General features: G+C 39.0%; 2 protein-coding genes across 5 annotated transcripts; one reads left to right on the top strand and one right to left on the bottom strand.

Annotated features, from left to right (window-relative positions):
* Positions 1-4,723: 4,723 nt before the first annotated feature.
* nme6 (NME/NM23 nucleoside diphosphate kinase 6) lies at positions 4,724-9,263 on the top strand. The gene is made up of 6 exons (XM_020638902.3): positions 4,724-4,989; positions 5,216-5,311; positions 6,382-6,484; positions 6,709-6,748; positions 7,180-7,340; positions 8,253-9,263. Exons 2-6 carry the CDS (start codon positions 5,219-5,221, stop codon positions 8,402-8,404), a joined length of 549 nt encoding a protein of 182 aa, XP_020494558.2. The 5' UTR covers positions 4,724-4,989; positions 5,216-5,218; the 3' UTR covers positions 8,405-9,263.
* On the bottom strand, positions 8,695-16,187 carry baalcb (BAALC binder of MAP3K1 and KLF4 b). Of its 4 annotated transcripts, none has more exons than XM_020638905.2 (5): positions 15,738-16,187; positions 14,285-14,469; positions 13,587-13,808; positions 11,019-11,218; positions 8,695-9,599 (listed from the first exon to the last, which is right to left on the bottom strand). In XM_020638905.2, the coding sequence occupies exons 3-5, from the start codon at positions 13,765-13,767 to the stop codon at positions 9,435-9,437; spliced, it is 546 nt and encodes a 181-aa protein (XP_020494561.1). In that variant the 5' UTR covers positions 13,768-13,808; positions 14,285-14,469; positions 15,738-16,187; the 3' UTR covers positions 8,695-9,434. The 4 variants fall into 4 exon arrangements, with proteins under 4 accessions (XP_020494561.1, XP_065820039.1, XP_020494559.1 ...); XM_065963967.1 differs by having other exon boundaries at positions 13,587-13,804; XM_020638903.2 differs by having other exon boundaries at positions 14,384-14,469.
* Positions 16,188-18,803: the final 2,616 nt, after the last annotated feature.

The following is an 18,803-nucleotide window of genomic DNA, read 5'->3' as shown; positions in this document are numbered from 1 at the left end:
CACAGAGAGAGAGCTGGTCCCTGTGTGGCGGAGCAACGGAGCAGAAAACGTCAAAGGTCAGCGGCATTTAGGCTAAAAGAGGGAACAGGTGAGGGAGAGGTGAAGGCAACTCGCTCCTCAGAGAGAATCTGGACGGATGCTTTGAGGTCATTAGATCTGAGAATGAGGCACTGAAAAAAAAATACTTTACTTTAAATACTCTAATGATGCAGGCCAAAGAAGCTGTGTTGAGTCGTTTGATTGGAGTCTTACAGAAACAAAGAGAAAACACATAAAAACTCTCCACATATTTGAGTGAATTGCATTTTATAAAAACCTGAAGAACAAATAAAAAACAGTTTAAACTACGGTGAAACATCGGAAAATCGAAGACCAAAACAAAAGGTGGTCACACTCGATTACATCAAAGTTTAAATCATTCAGATTTCTTGAGATATGGCACCCTCATTAGCCTCTGATCTGTCACAAAAGGTGCGATGACAGGAAACAAATCCCTACATTTTCTCACCAAGCAAACAATTAGGACATAAAAGAGTTCTGGGTGTCACACTTTGGCCTGTGTCTCCATTAAATGGCCCTGATCTGGTGTGTGTGTGTGTGTGTGTGTGTGTGTGTGTGTGTGTGTGTGTGTGTGTGTGTGTGTGTGTGTGTGTGTGTGTGTGACAGCGAGGCGGCCTCTGAGTGACCAGGTGACACAATGTGGAGGATCAGTGTGCATCAAACTACACAACTCGCACCAAAGCATTTATTAATTTTACACAAGGAAAACTTTCCGTTTTTATTTAGATTTTACCAAAATATAAAGATCTGCCTGTTTGAAATCTAAATAGTTTTTGTTTTTTTTACCATGAAAACACAATGAAGACCTACATTTAGAGGATGTTTCAAAAGTCAAATTTACTATAAAGCTCTGTAACGCATCAACATTTCATCTTTTGAGACCCACAAACAAGGACAACAGAATACATCTTTAGTTTAAATATCGTTTTTCTGGATCGGGACTGAGCGTACAAATGCATCTCGATCATACTAGAAACTACTCTGTCGTCAATTATATGTGTCAATTTGTTTTCTCCATAGTTAGAGTGTTAAGGTTATACACACCAGCAGAAAGGACATATCAAACTGAATCTGTTTACCAATATACCTGTGCATTAAAAGTGTCACCCATGGATGCACCAATACAAAGGTGTATAAAGAGCAGCAAAAAGAACATTCAGGGATGTGATGCAGCAGATGAACAGTGTGTGCTGATGACTGTGTAGTAACATCTAAATGTCTCACTATAAGGTAATATATAATCACATATGATGAGGTTTAACTTTTCTGAGCCTTTATGACACTTATTCTAGGAGACATTGTGACAAAAAATACAAGTCTTATAAAATGTCAATATGTATTTCTGTGACAGTTGTATGCAATGTAACTTGAACTTTTCTGAACGTCTCACAAATATGTCAGCCATCACAGGAAAAATACTCTCCTTCATAATGCTGTACGCGGAACATACTTTGACATGATCCTGTCTTTACTGTGGCTCCTGCTGCATGGCTGAATGTGGAGGAGCCTGTGGACGCTCAGGGGCCTGTGGGGGTCGTCAGTCAGCTGCCGGGCTCCCACCAAAAGGGAACGACAACTGCAGGAGAGTGAGCAGCAGCAGCAGCAGAAACAGCAGCAGAAGTGGCAGCAGATAAAACAGAGATGTGGGGGTTTATGGAGGCACAGAGAGGGGGAGGGGGTGGGGATCAGCTGAATCAGACACCCAGCTGAGGATGTTTAACACAAGAGTCAGCAGAGATCAAGACTGGTGACTGTTCTGTTCAACTTATCTGACGTTCATCCTGAAAGCTGTTATAACAATGCATGGTTTTAATGTTTTTCATCCCACAAATATCCGGACTTTAGTTTGTGGGGGTCCTTATAAGTCTAGCAGAGACCCTGATTAAAAAGAGGGAAGGGAAGATTTTGATCACAGCGATGATTTCCTTCTGAAAAGGTTTCATCTCAGTTGAATTTTGGCTGCATATGAGTCCTGAACAAAGAACACTTGAGCTTTTTAGAGAGTTAGTTAGTTGCACTTTTTGCTGTGAAGTTAAGAAAGAAATTTGACCGTGTCTCTACGACGACAACATGTCATAGCTGTACAACCGAGAGTTTTACTTCTGTTTAGCGGGCAGTTAAACTTTTTTTCTCTTCACACTTTTACAGACACAATGACATACATAAAATAGAGTACTAGTTAAATAATGGCAAAAATAATGGCACCAAGTAGGAGCAAGGTGCCACAGAAAATGATTTAAATGAGGGTTAAGAGATGCCATTCCTGGTGATCAATTCGTCACCGCAATGTATAAGTTAACATGATGAGTCACAACCCTTAGTTATTAAGCTGACACTTGATTGAATTAGCTTTGGTTTCTTGAGGTTTATTTGACATATTAACGTGTTGTTCATGCCATTATTGACATTAGTCTCTTATACATTCTCAGTCGTCTCTCTGGGCTCAGAGCAAAACAATGAGGCTTCTGTTTGAAACAGCCAGTGAGTAACTGCGGTCATAATCTTAATCACCAGCAACATGTGTTACACTCTGTTACTATAAAGCTTTACAAATCATCGTCTTCATGCGTGTATTGAGTCCCCTTTGCTCTCCTGTTCATCCACTTAAATAGAACACTGTAAAATAGCTCACAATGGAATGTAACTAAGTTCACTCACAAAAGTACTTGAGGTACAATTTAAGACACTTTTCCTCTGCATTAGTCTATTTCATGCTACTCATGATACTACCTCTTAGCTACCATTTTGAAATGTACTTTTTAACCATTTATCTGCCAGGTTTGAAGTCATTAGTTTTCATTCATATTATAAATCATTTACATGAAACGCTTTGAAAGTACAACAGATTGTAGATTTCATCAGTTCTCGTCATGTTTCTGGTGTGTCTGAGTTGTAAGAAGTTCCAACAGAGAGACTTTAACCCTACAAACTTCTTATGTTTTATTCTTTGAAACTTTTTAAATTATGTAATTAACACTTGTGACGTAGTGGTTATTTTGCGCGCCCCATGTACAGAGGCTGTAGTCCTCGAAGGGTTGGCTCGAATCCGACCTGTGGCGCCTTTGCCGCATGTCATTCTCTCTCGCCCCAATGTCCAACTCCATCCACTGTCCTGTCTCTCCAATAAAGGCACAAAAAGGCCAAAAACAAATCAAAACAAAACCAAAAGAAAGAAGAAGATCTAGTTATTCCCCATACAAGGCAGAGATAAGAGTAAGGTCCAGTAGTGTTAATCAGATTTTTGAGGCAGGAATTACATTTCTCCCATTAGACATCTGACGACCTCTCAGCTTCATCTCGTGACCCTTTGGATTGACCTGAGCCTCAGGTTGCAAACCTTGAACTGGCCAGCTGCTACAGTAAATTGCTGCAGATCGATATCAATATGTCATGTTTTATAATGTGCAAGTCGCAATGGCCCATTTTAACAACACACATTAGTTTTCTTTGAATGTTTTCAGTACATTAAACAGACCATTTCTCATTATGGCTTATATTATTTTTACAATTTAAATCATCTAAGTTCTTCTCTGACAAAATTCTGCATGATAAATAATAATACAAAACGTATGACATTGTTTGTTTTTACTGTATAGGTACATAGATTTGTGTGCTGTATCTTGGGAAATGACTCCATTGAACCCCTCACCCAGCCAACACCTCCTCTCGTCCTCTCCATCCCCTTCATGGGTGGTAACAGCTGTGGTATCACCCCGAGTCACATGACATGGGCAGGTGGGAGAAACCTATGTGGGACATCCACCCCCCACTTTCTTCCCTCCTATTCTCTCTCTGAATGTCAAACCTTGCGCACATGGACATATACACACAACCTCGTCTTTTCAAGGGTGTGGCCATTTTGCGTTGCTGGAATGTGCTCCGTGTTTGTAACTCATACTGTATGTCTGATCTCTCACATTGATGACATTCCACAGACAGAAATCTCCCTCGATGCAGTCACTGCTTGTAGCCGTGTGAGCTACCAGAGAGCATCATTAGTGGTCTACTCATAGCCTAAACATTTCCCTTTCTATAAAGATAATCTGTCACTGATTTGTCAGGACATTTAAACAGGCCAGCCTGTTGGCTTTTGGAAAGTGAAACTCAGAAGCTGTCATGATTATGAGACATTGTGATTATTAGGTTTCGTTGATTTTTTTTTTATATTCAAACAGGATTTTAGGATTTTCTTTTGCACGATGCATAGCTCATGAAGAAAGTCACATTTTAAATCAAAGTGTGAAGTCACATGACAAGATAAATGTTTTAAATGAGTAAAAGGCATGGGTTGCAGAAACATTCAAAGATACGAGGAATGTTTTTGGCTGATTTTTTTTTTTTTTTTTTGATCAATCTGACTCGCGGAGTCCCTAGAATATCTGATACAATCATTTATTACAAATATTGGCTATATGAGAAAAAAAAAAAACACAAGGTTCTTAGAATCACAGCTGCACTAGTTAAAATGTATCCTGTGTCACTTTGTCAAATCTCTTGACTATAGTGAGCATGAGTAGAGTTGAACAAAACAAATCTATATATTTACATGTATAAAATTGAGCGGTGAAATTTGATTTGTTAATGTTTTTTTTATATATATATATATATTTTTATTTTAATTGTTGCCTCCCGCAGTAAGGAACAAATGAGCCGGTTTAGTTTCCGGGGACAATATTAAGCAACGGACTGACCCGTGAGGGGAGAAGTCATTCAGCAAATATCGCACATTAAATTTAAAATAGGCTAAAATGTGGCATGCAGTTATATAAACCGAATGAAATAATGCGGTTTTTTTCGACACGTGTGGGAGGCTTAATGTAGTAACGAGGATATTTATATTAAATATATTATTTATATATTTAAATGTTCAGTATGGCGGCGCTCTTCTCTTTAAAGTGACCATTATTTTGGAAAACAATCACAGCAGAGGTTAGTATCTGTGAAAGAGTGAATGTGGAAGGAAAGTATTGTTAAACAGTAAACAGTATAGTTTAATCAAAGACCCCCATCAGTAAAGTGTTGTTTACATCTGCTTGTATAGCTTTAATATGTATAACTAGTTACAACTGTGTGTCACCTGTGAGTTAGACACATGTATGTAGCTGACTAAAGTGAGAGCAGTAACTTATGTGAACTTGTCATTTGTCTCCTGTAGATAATGTTGCTCACAGCTCGCAGCCTGTCCAAAGTGCTCCAGCTCACCCTGGCGGTCATCAAACCGGATGCTGTAGCTCATCCTCTGATGTTGGAGGTGAGCTCACGACACCCCATCGTCCGGTAGCGATGCAGTCATCTTCTAGGCTATAAACAAAACACTTGTGTCACATATTCTATTTGTTGTTGCTTTTGTTACTGACCTAGCTACATGTATTTATTTTGAAAGTTTAGGATTAATTGATCAAGACTGGAAAAAAAAGAATCCAGACATTACAGAAAGTTTGCTCTCACTGTTATTTGCTTCTTTTGTCAGTGTATTTTAGCTATTTGTTTGAAATGAATAAATAAATGAAATGAAATAAAGGTCTAGTACTCACTGTGAATATGTTCAGACTGTATTCAGTTCTGATACGTCACTTAAGCGGTTGGATTTAGAGCTTTTATTCTGAAGGGCTGGTCATCATGGGGGGAAAAGGAACATCAGTTTAGCAGGATGAACATATCATGTGGCCCTCTTATAACGTTCACTTAAAAAAAAATAAAAAAATACCTATATTGACTTCCTCTAAATACAACTCAATAAAGTACAGCTCAACTAAATAAATAATCTTTTCCCTGCTAAGAATGCAACCAACATGGCCAAACGATACACAACCAGCAAAAAACATGCCCTTAAGTCAGATAAATATGTTTCCAATACTGTCAAATCACTTTAACAAATATACATTTTAACTGAATTTGATCACTTTTAGTAGTTTCCAGAATTCCACTATTTGACTAAACAAACTTTTAGTAATTACTACGAGCTGAATTTCTGTATTTTTTTGTATTGTAGTTTTTTTTTTAATGGCCTCAAAGCCACTAAGCGGATCATGAAATATTCCATCAGGCAGAGATCCTATTTCTAAGTCCCACACATTTGCACAGTTAGCATCTGTTGTCATTTTGTTACACATGAGAAGAATATAAAGTCCAGCAGGTCTGACAGTGGAGAATATAATAACACTGTAATGCTTCCGTCTTTTCCTCTAGTGCTCTAAATAAATCTAAACACAGAACCCTGTCTGTTGTTCCTGCTGATCTAAACATATGTCGACCCTGTTCCATTTAAAATCTTTACAGTTTGACACAAATAGTTAACTACCGCCCCTTTTCCCCCCTCAGGCTCTTCACCAGAGAATCCTGGACAACAACTTTGTGATCGTTCGATACAAAGATCTTGTTTGGAGGAGACAGGACTCTGAGAGGTTTTACGCTGAACATTCAGGTGAGCACACGATAAACAGGTTTAAAAAATGAAGTTCTGCTTTAGTGACTCTGACCAAACAAGGTTGTCATAGAGCCATTTGAGTGAGTCATTCCTCCCTGTATTATGTAACCACACTTTGAAAGGAAGAAAAGAAGGCGTCATGTCAGGAACAGTATTAAAAAAATCCACAAATTGTCTCGTCTCTAAAGTGGTGAACTTTGTTGTGTCTGTTTTGATTTTAGGGCGATTCTTCTACCAAAGACTTGTTGAATTTATGTCGAGGTAAGCCTTCGAAAAGACACCCATGTGAAATGAATGAGTTGTGCTTTGCTGGATTTTGTTAGTATTTGCAATGACACATAACCCACCTAGCTGACCCAGAAAATCCCACCTCCCCTGTTGTGATGCTCGATGTTCCTGCTCATTGAGTCACCAAAGAGTCAAGCAGACTGCTAAATTTAGCAGAGCACCCCTGGAGCATTAGCGCCGCATGGCCACAGAAGATAGCAAAAGGTGCTTGTGTTCCCATTGGTCGTTTTTTGTCTCATTACAACAGTGAATCAGTAGTTGCCAGGGGTAACTTTTCTCTGAATGCTCTCAGTGTTTGAGAGAATCCAGTTTAAAAAGTATCTGTAACAGCTACACACATGTACGCTTACGTATTATATCACTGTTTTACGGTTATTCAAACTGTGATCTCATCTTTCCCACAGTGGTCCCATGCGTGCATACATTTTAGCCAGAGAGGACGCCATACGTCACTGGAGGGAGCTCATGGGACCGACCAAAGTGTTCAGAGCCAGATTCACCTCGCCTGCCTCCATCAGAGCTCAGTATGGACTCACAGACACACGAAACACCACTCACGGCTCAGGTAGGAAGTTTGCTCAAGGTCATGTTTTTACATGATAGAGTCCTCAGTCTTTAATGTACAGGCCAGCATTTTTATAACATGTCCTACTCCTACATGCAGCAGCACACGGGCTGTGAAATCACATAATACTTTTGCACCAGGGTTACCGTTTTGCAGACAAATATAGTGGGTAACTGTAGAGCAAAAAACCACAAACTGCTGTATATTTAAATCTTGTCTCTGGGACTCTGGATGGTCCTAGCTGTTATGTTGCTCGCCCCATCTACAGAGGCTATGGTCCTAATCTCAGCGGCCGTGGGTTTGAATCCAACCCTTTGCTGCACGTCATCCCCCATTCTCTCCTCCCAGCATTTCCAGTCTCTTTTTAGCTGATCTGTCATGTAAAGGCAAAATGGCCCCAAAAATCTCTTAGGCGAGTTGCATTGTTAAATATTTGGTCCCCTTCATACGTGCCTTATAATAGCTGCCCTTTTTAATTGCCATTTAAAACTTGTGCAATCAATCCTTCAGTAAGAAACATTCGTCAACTTACACGTCTCCTTATTGAAAACACACATCAGTGTAAATTTAATAGAAATCAATCAATTAACTGATCACATCAAATAACGTGTCATATTTACGTTATAGAGCACAATATTCACCCTCTGCCATTTAATAACTGTTTAAAAACAGAGTGGGATATTTAAACCATTGATAGAACCCTGATAGGATCTTTTAAGGATATGATAATTCATCAGTTTTTAACATCTTCCTGTGTTTAGTAAAATAATTAACAAAGGAGTCAATTTGGACTCTGTAGAAACCCTGTAGGTCTGTTGATCAGTTCAGTCAAGCTTAACGCTGTGTGATTGGTGTACTGACCACTGACTTGATGTTTGAAATTGTAATTTCTTAATATCTATTTCTCTGCAGATTCTGTTGAGTCAGCACAAAGAGAAATCCTTTTCTTCTTCCCTGACTTCTGCACAGAGGAGTGGATGGAGAAAGAAGAGCCATCATTCAGATCGGGACAAATTCATTATGACCAACAAAAACAAATTCACACACTATCAGAGCAAAGTTGACCCGAGAACTGCTGTGTCGAGCCCCTGAAGGACCACTTAGTCACTTTGCAGTCATTGTTCATACAAAGTGCAAGCTGCAACAGAAGATGCTACAATGCTAAATGCTATATATGATGCAAACTGGGGAAACCTAAAAACCCAAAAAGTGCATGTGTAACATTTTTGATTTGTTCCTCAAAGTGCCAACACGTCTATCTCATGTTTCTGTCGTTAAACTTTTTTTTATTTTTCTTGAATTGATCTCTGTAGGTTTTAGAACCTTTTGTAAAGAAATGTCAAATAAGCACTGACAATGTTTAGGTCGAGTTTATTGTCATTATAAAACACAAATGACTAGATATGAAAATGTAACACTGTTCGGTACAAAACAACACGATGAATTAAGACTATTTTTCTCACATTGTCGTCACAAAATCCCATCAGGCTTCACTGTAAATAGTGCAATCTTCACCTTCACCTTCAGTTTCCTGAGCCATACAGATTGTAGCACAGCACATGCCGCGCATCAGTGAGAAAGAACTGAAATCCTTCCTGTAGTGTTGATTAATTCTGTTGTAATAGCTTCAAAAATATTTATCATAGCATACGTTAAAATTGGGCTTTAGATGCTGTACAGTTCATTGCAGGAATTTGAAATGTGCCAAATCAGCTTTTCTTCAACGCTTTCAAACATTCTGCTGTGCTTAACCCTGAAGTCTTTCATTTTGGTTTGATCCTTCAAGTTAAATGTTGTGTTTTAAATGTTCTCTGATCAACAGTTTAACATTTCTGTGTCTTCAATGTGTCAAAGTACAGTTCAACGTTGTAACAGGCACCATAGAAATACATAAGACAGATTAAAGTATAACACAGCCTCGTTCTTTCTTCCATTGTTTTTGAAGAAAATGAGCCGAGACCATCCAAACAACCATCACTGGTCTTTCATCAGCCATCCGCCCTTAAAGAGTTTTCCCACAATAAAAACTCCCATCAGGTCTCTTTATTTCACAGTTTTCTTCCTCTTGTGGCTTTTCATCAGTTTCTCCTGCTCTCAGGTGTTTTGTGTGGTCACCTGTTTGAGGGCCTCCACAGGTTTCATGACCTCATAGGTGGTGAGGGACTTCTTCACCTTCCCGTTCTTGTCAACCTGATGGATGCTCTGCGTCACAGTGATGGTTACCTGCTTGGTCGACATCCGATTGTCCTGCCATTTTGTCTGGAAATGAGGATGAATAGTAAATTAAAGAAACACAAAAGTAACTGAGTGAAGATAATCTGTTAATAAGAAGTGAAAGAAGCCTCTTTGTTTCTGGAGTTAAGTTTATTCCCATGTGCCTCAAACATTCTTTCTAATGGCCAGTAGTAGTTGGTAGCTCCACTGGTTGCCAAAAGAGGTCTGTATGGAAGTTATGATAACTAACTTTGTTGTTTTCTAGAACAACTTTAACAAGAGTGATCTCAGAGCTTAGATGTCCAAAACCTGACTGGAAGACATCAAAGCAGTTGTTCAGTGCCAATAAGTAATTTAACTGTTGAGAAACTGCTTTTTCAAATACTTTTGATTTGATATATGCCTGTAATTGTTCATTAAAGTCTTTTTCAACAGTGGTTTGATGACTGCTGTTTTCAAGGCCTGTGGGAAGACACCTGAGAGGAGAGACAATTTTATCTGTATCAGTTCTTCTGACGCCGTGACTTTGAGAAACTGTAGGTAGAATGTCAAGATAAAGCAGGAGGAGGAATGAACGTGTTGTATAATGTCCTTAAGGTTTGTGTTATTGATTGTACAATTTATAAAATTGTGTCACGGTGTTTAAATTGATTTTAAGTGGACACACTAGTTTCACTAAAAGAAGATGGCAAACTCATTAGAGGCAAGTTCAGGTGCTTTTGACACAGGAGGGTTTTTCAGCCTGTGGACAGTAGCAAACAAGGCACGTGTTTTTAATATTAGTTTCAGTGATGCTGTTAGAGAAAAACGATTGCTTTGCACTCCTCAATTGTAAATTACAAGTGTGAAGTCTCTCTTTATAGGTGTCACAATGAATTTGGAGCTTGCCATGGCATGTATCCAAGGAAACCATTTTCATTGCCAGGGACAACCTTCACCTTAGTCGGAGCAATGGATTCAAAAACATTTGCAATTGAAGCTATCTACCAACTCACTGACTGAGGCCCAGGCTAGAGCAGGAGTGGAAGAGAAAAACCTAGTTCAAGATTTCACTGTTGTTTTTAGTGATACACCGTTTTGTGATTACTTCTCTTTTGACTACTTGTCTGTGTGTGCACAGACAGTTTGTGCTCTCAAAGAAAACACCGGAGTGGTTAGACAGCCTTGCAAATGTTCTGACCCTTGGAGATAAAGAAGTACAGAGTGTTTGACTCCAACCCTCGGGCACTATGCCAACATAATCGTTCCACACTCTCTCACCTCGATTTCCTACTCCATCCATTCTCCTACCTACAACAAATGCATAAACGCCCTTACAAAGTAATCTAACAAAAGATCTATCACACCTACGAGAATATCTCTCGACTCCAATCATGATTTTGAATGAATCATTGAATATTTACAGAAATGCTTTTATATTACTTATTGACTTTAAGTACCGGTATTTCAAGAATATTGTCTTACAATCTCTTCTGTGTGCAGGACACTTCTACGTTGCACTGTGGTGCCTGCTGACGGTGATGTTGTCTCTTTAGGGGGAGAGCCCAGTATAGCAGGGGGGCTGCTGGGCTTCACGTCGTTCAGGCTGGCTTCAGACATGGATGAACACACCTTCAGGTACGCCTGAGCAGGCAGAGGGAGGCTGTCCTCAAAGAAATCTGGAACTGATAAAAAAAAAAAACGAAACAGTGTTAGCTCCTTAAAAACATCAGACTCTCAAAATGATAAGGCTTCATTAAAATCTCTTTGCCCCATGAGAGCAGCAGGTTGTGTTTTTGCTGGATTTGACTCTCTGACTGTGAGGATCATGGATCATAGACTTACAATACATAGAACCCATATTGACCAAATGAGGTCCAAGTAGACAAAACTGCAGATTGTGCATTAGTGAGTTATTTATTTCTCTAGCCATAGCTAACAGTATGATGCCTGTACAAGCTAACATTTAAATGGCTGATAGTACTTTGTAAAATGTGTAAATCAAAGCATTATATGAAGTTATACGATCTTTTTTTGTTTACCTATGGAGAAATAAAATAACAACTATTCTAACTTTTTTTTATTTTATATACTTTATAAACCCCTGAGGGAGATTCTGGTTTTTACACTCTGCTTCTCACAAAACATAGTCCAGAATCACACACATGCACAAACAGAACCTGTGGACATGCGTTAGTGGAGAGATGTCAGAGTGGGGCTGTGCCACACTGCTACACAAGGAAAGCGCCAGAGTTGTTGGGGGTTCGGTGCAGCAGTGCTTGGGAAGCGCCCCGGCGCCTCTCCAGCTTCAGTATTTGGGTTCCGCACCAGGACTTGAGCTGGCGACCCTCCGGTTCCCAACCCTAGTCCACACACACTGAGCTACTGCCACCCCGCCTTAATTAAGGAAGCATGTGTTATGTTCCTGTAATAATTTATGTAGTCATACTTAAATGACCATTTAGGAGATTATCCACACTCTATCAACTAGTTTACAATTCATACGAGTCATTAATTGTTGTTTGTATGTTTCCATGTGATCTTGTCTTGGAGTACAAGTGGGTTTTTAACTATTTTTGATTTTAAATATTTTTAAATTGTCCTTTTTTATTAGCCATGTACAGCACTTTGATTGAAAGCGCTTTATAAATAAGTATCATTACTGTTATGATCATTCAACCAAAAACCTGGAACTGAAATTCGTTGGACAAAGAGGAAACAGAAGCTGACTGATATATAATGGATCCATAAAGTAAGTAAATCAGGAGCTCAAATCTAAACATAACAGCCTTTCTTACAAATTCAAGGACAGGATCATTGCAATATGTGAGTTTTGATAGAGGACTACCTAAATGTGCATTAGGCATTTATTCATGACTATTGATTCACTGAGTGTTTTTCTTTTTAAATTACCATTAAAAGGTACATTACAATTATCATTATTATGATGTTATTTATAAATTGCATAGTGTAGACCTGGGAAATGTGTCATTCAAACAGCATTAGTGACAGGTCAGAGCGTGCAGAAAGCTTACAGGAGCATTACTACCACCACTGAGCTAATGTGAGTGCAGAGTGAGTTGGTGTTTTACACAAAGACATGCTGTGGTATTACTGTTTGTTTAAATCTTTGGGGTTGCCGGAAGCTGATCGATTTTTGCCGATTCCTGATCCTGTTTCATCGCTACAAAGTGGAAGCTTCAGTGAATTTTTTTCTCTCACAATCACATCCAGGCTCCTCCTCAGCTTGCGTGCTATCACAGCTCTATCTGTTGCCATGACAGACGGGTACTGTATGAGCACTGCAGCGTTTGATGTGGCTGCCTTGATGTGATTATCCCTGTAAACTGTTTCATGTCCTCCAGGCTTAAAAAAAAAAAAAGAAGGCACACAAGGTTCAAGGCAAAAGATAAATTAGCAAAGAACAGCATAATTATGGGCAGATTGGTCTGTGTCTGAGCGGTAGGTGTTGACTAACTACACACCTCAAAGAACAAAGGGTTTTAGAGCATCCTTATTTCGCACAGCATGAGTGCTCTGATTCAATTCTTCATCTTTATTTCAATTTACAGAGAGTAAAAATGAATTTGTCTTTGGATCAAACGAGCAAAATCTCTAAAAAGCAGACCTGCCAGTTTATGTGTTGTACACTTTGATTTAATAGAAGTAAAAAAAGGCGCACTCAATGCTAATCATTTGTAATAACTGACTAATAGTCTGAACTACCCAGGCCCTGTGTGAACAAAAACTAACACAACTAATATTGTATTTGTGATTAAGCAATTACTAATACTCCCAGACCGACCTAATACTCCCAGGTGCCTAGACCGATGAATTTAACCAAAACAGGCTTTTGAAGTTTGTATGATCCACAAATGGAATACATTAGGATGCAACAGATACATAACAACATTTGGTATGTATGAAAGACTATGGTATACATATGAATAAGACCCAATTCATACAACCATAAATATGCAACCCCCCCTTTTTTCAGAGTTCAGCAAAGTATCCACTCATCTTGTCTACTCATCCATAATTGTTTCTTCTTACCGGGGCTGATGGTTTTCTCAGAAGTGAAGCAGGCCTCCGAGCCCTCAGAAGGGATGCTCTGGATGGACGACAATGGGATGTCGGTGTCCGTGCTTGTCAGCCATGTGGACTCTGTCTCTTTGGTCCAGCTCTCTAGGTATCGAGGCTCCAGAGCATCGGTCCTGCTCCCCCCACAGCCCATAGCTCTGCCTCAGGACACCTTTAATCTCCTACTGGACCTTTCTTCACACAAAGAAAACCAGCGGCAGTCAAGTCTGGATTTCAGTGTAATCAAAGCAAGCTGTTAAGTTGATCCGCCAGGTAATTTATTTTAGTTTTTGATAACCACCACTTTTAATAAAGTTTGCTATCCTATACATATGTATTATTAGGTATCATCAGATTTCAAGAATGGAACGGTTGTAAATGGAACTTCAAGGTTAAAATATATTTCAGGAAAGGTTACGTGGATCAGGAGGATCTCCTACTCTCCTCTGTCTTATATGATAGTACACTAATTGACCTTGGGTTTTGGTTATGTTATGGGAAAAATCATACAATTTGACGATATCAACTTGGGCTTAAGGAAATTGAAATATACTTTTTTTCCCGTTTTTACTGAATAAAAACAACAAACTGAAGAATTCATTAGTTTCAAGCCTACAAATATAAACACTTGACTTTTTCTTTTCTCACTGGTCACCAGCATAAACACTTACAGCACAGCTCACAGCTGCGTCAGAAGCATCAAATCTTGTCTATCCATCAGTCTGTCTGTGTTCACTTTGTCTGTCTCATTTACATATTTTTATCAGCACCTGAAGGCAGCATCTTCTGGGGATCAATCAGGTCAAGCAGACCATGTGACACAGGGGCAGGTAGATCACCCAAAGCAGGGCCTCACCTTAGAGAAAAGGAAGGAGTAAAATATGTTATTATTATTAACAATAAGGTTCATGGTTTTTTTATTAGTACCAGAAGGTAAATTTGATGTGCAGACAGGAATCCAGCATTACAGAGATAAATACAACACATTATATAAAAACAATAATAATGTTTCCTTGAATGAAACATTAATGGGATAAGGTATCAGCATGTTGATCAAAAAGCATTGCCTGATCAAAAATGAGCCTACTCCAAGATTTTTCAGGTTATATTTTACTAAAGGTGAAAGAGATACAACCCACGTAGCAACCTTGGAGGCAATATTATCAGAGGCAATGATAAGGACCTACGTTTTGTCTGCTTATATTTGTAGGAAGTTGTCACTCTGCCAGGCGTTCAGATAGTTAAGAAAAAGTCAAAAGTATGTCAGTGTCATCAGGCTGAAAAGATACATGCTTATAACATGGGCAAAGAGAAAAATATAAAAGGAAAATAAAATAGGACCCAAGACGGATCCTTGAGGCACACCGCTGGACAGAGCAGCTGTTTTCAAATGGAAGGACGAAGTGACACAGAAAAACATCTATCTGAGGTAGCTGGAGAACCAATCAAAGGCACTCCCAGAGACATCAACACAATTATAAATAATGAAACAGTTTTTTTGGCACACTATGTTCACCATTAAAACTGCTCTTTTTACTCACTCAGGGGTGAGTGATTGGCTCTTTTTTTGCTTTTGGTCCTTCCTGTTGCATTGTGGGATGTATTGTTTTGTGTTGATGCAGCCACATCTGTTGTGTCAGTTTATTGTATTAAATGTGCATTACACGACTCCAACTATCTATCCGCCAATAGAAAATTAACATTTCTTGTCAAATATAAGGCTGCAGAAAAAACTCATCTGCAGACTTGAATCCCACCTTTTACGGTTACAGGACCTATCTGAATACAGTCGTTGTTGTACTCCTACACTAACACATCCACACATAAGCACCCTATTGATAAATATATTACCAGTTTTAGGCATTCCTATTTTTTTTAGAGTCATTGTCAGTGACAATACACAGTCATGGCGTCGCCTGCAAGGTGCAAGCGATGCTTAAAGCGCAGTAAACGCACACTAAAATGTATGTTTTAAGCAATATAGCTCTCACAGCAATACCATCGCTACGGGCCAAGATGAAAATAATGATAGTGACATTTATCCAAAACACCAGCGATGTAAGATAAATGGCAGAATCGCGAATGAACGCTGTATAGAAGGCTAAATGATGTTTAAAGGCTTACTAGTGCTGGGGTGTCCGTGGTTTGGTGTCGCCCCGGCGCTCCTCCGTGCCGTCTGCTGTCTGAAGGACCTGTAACATGTTGTCAATAATGAAACTCCCCAAGGGGCCACGCTGAGCGTCCTTCTGCTCCTTTATCCATCCTCATCCTCTCTTCATACATTCGCCTTCATCCAGCATCTTTTCAAGAAGATCAGTTGCTATCTGAGGCCGCAAATATGATTACAAGACGTTTACCCAAAATGCTTTTTCCATGGAAAAAAAAAAAACAACAATGCCGATTTTAATGATCATCACGTTGTGCTCTCTCTTTTGAATTTCCACTTGTAAACCAATACGCATTCAATTGATGGGGGCCACATTTAAACTACGATAATTAGCTCTAATGTCTTAGCTGTCTTCGTTCTAATCAGATAGAATAGGCCTACTCACTTTTTACTGCTTAATAAGCTTGACTGAAAATATAGAACGGTTTACTATTGTGCCCACAAGGGGGCAGTCAAGACTAGCAAAGTAAAGACTACTCAGCCTACGTTCATGTACAGTATTTATTGAAGTACTACACAAATGTTCACGTCATCGCATCTCTACAGTATGTATTTAAATTCTGTAGAGATGCGACGACGTGAACATTTGTGTAATTGGTGGTTATGTGTTGTTGAGATCTACTCATCTTTTCAAATCATACCACTACAAGACACTCTTACAAGTCTAGAATATATTGGATCTGTGGAGCTCTTCTCTGAAATCAACAAGTGTAGCCTTTTTAAAACATTATGTTAAATAACACACGTCAATGAATCTGTTGTGTTCAAGAGTCTTAGAAAGCAGTATGCCATAGCTCTCAGTAAGCTATGGCAGTGAGTCAGCATGCACAATACTGAGAATCATTTGTATCAGTAGTATTAATTACACGTGCTTTTCCTTCTATGACATTTCCGATGTCCAATAATGACATATCCAATAATCCAATGCTAAGAAGAGCATGTCATGTACAGGGCAATGTTGTACTGGAATTAAATGCCACTACGTTGAACCCAGATCACTAATAAGATGAGTTTTAAAAAGAGATTAAGGAACGCATTTATTATAAAGAAATCCGTTTGGCCTGCATGTGACTTGTATATGAATGTGAATAATATTTGGTTGACTAAGGTAGAAGTTGTCATGCTTATTAGGTAAACTTGTCTCATCTAAGTGCTCATGACATGATGCATTGTCTGAATGGTATCAGTCCTTGGTTTGTCTGTGATTGTATTTTATTTGTCTACACTAATGTTGTCAATTTGATTGATCATATTTTTGTGTTGTTGTTTTTTTCTGTCTTGTTTGCATGGACCCCAGGAAGAATAGCTGTAACAACTAACGAGGATCCGATGTAAATAAATAAATGTCAAAATGTGTGAAAAAAAGGCTTATCTACATTATGTGAAAGTAATGCCATCCTGTAATAGCCACTAAAGCTTGTAGTAATCGATTCTCTCCTAAAGCTGCACCTCGTTTACTGCTAATGAAACTTCTCACTTGGCAGCCACATTAACATTGATCAAAGTTCTTTTCTTTGGACTTCTGATTCCCGCAATAAACTGAAGAAACATTAAAGAGTATCTCACGTCCCGCTTCATTGAAGTGATTACATTCTACAGCAGCTAAGAATGAGTGATCCACTTCTGTAAATGGAGCTCATTTAACTTCTGATGTGTCAGCTGTCATTGAATCACACAGAAGAAGAATGGAGCGCCGACTCTCATATCAATTCAGTAATGAGGAAGTTTGCCGGTTATTTCTGTCACACAGCACGCCTGAGAAAAAGATTTAATAGGCATCGACTTCCATCCATTAGTTCATAAACAGTACTTTTCTGTGCTGGTCTGACTTGATGCCACTCAAAATCAAAGTGCAAATTTGGTGCAATCCTGATACTATGATCATTTTCATTGTGTGAACCCTCTATGTTAAATTCCAGTCAAAAAGTAGACACAGACACATCATTTATGTCGACACAGAGGGGGGGATTATCAAAAACGACTATCTTCTAATTGGAGTCTTGCCCTTTTCATCCTTGATTCCGTGCAGGGCAGCATCTGAGCTCAATAAAATCCCTGTGACTTCTTGTGCTCATTCCTCCTTGTCTGCTTCCCTCATCAACCCGGCCAATGAATTTGCTTCCTGTGGACAGTGTGGTCAATATGAAGCTGGACAGCTTTGATTTGTATGTCCTGCCCCTCTGTCCTATTGGACTGCCGGTTCAATAGGCCTGTCTTCCCATTACCCTGGCGATTAATGTGGCGCACTGCCAAACGCTACACTGGAGAGAATCATGGGTAAGAGCTCTCAGCTGCAAACAAGGATTCATGTCACTGAATCATATTGAAAATATACTTTAGATCAGGTTTAACCAATACAACGGCCTTCTTGTCTGTCTGTGATACTGTTAGACGTTGTTTTGATTGCAGTGGTATCATCTGACTGACGTGTTCAGTTTAAGAGAAGATGATCTTTAAAGCTATTTGAATTTCATAACTATACTTATTAGTGATTCACATGGGAGGGATCAATCCCTTTAAATGAAAAGTTCTGTAAAGGAAACTTTTGGGAACTTTTGGGAATACATCGTTTAACTTTCTTGTAGCAGTTGGATAATACATTTCACTCTCATAACTGCCATGAAACAAACTTCTTGAATATGAAGCGACAACAATATATCCTTTAGCTTACAGACAACAGCTGTACATGAGTCACCAAATCTGCCTTCAAAACTCATAAATGAACAAATGTGTTTATTCCCTTTTTTTAATCTGTATAAAGAGCATTGAAAACAGAAATGTGTGGGTTTTATGTGCCTCACAGGTTCATTGCCAGGATGACACTGCTTCCAATTCCCTGATAACTCTCTAGAAGGTGTCTTGCTGACTTACTGTTCAGTCCATGTCTCAGGCTTTCAGCTTAAGTCCCTACATCTCTTTCACCATGAGGAGCAGTGTTGTGTCTACAAGTTAGCCATCCTGTTTTTGAAACAGAAGTTGTCCATTCATTCACTCAAAAACAGTAAATTGATGACCAAATTGAT

Source organism: Labrus bergylta, chromosome 15, assembly GCF_963930695.1.
Source record: "Labrus bergylta chromosome 15, fLabBer1.1, whole genome shotgun sequence".
NCBI lineage: Eukaryota > Metazoa > Chordata > Actinopteri > Labriformes > Labridae > Labrus > Labrus bergylta.
The sequence above is the reverse complement of the archived record's forward strand: the minus strand, read 5'-3'. Positions and strand labels throughout refer to the sequence as shown.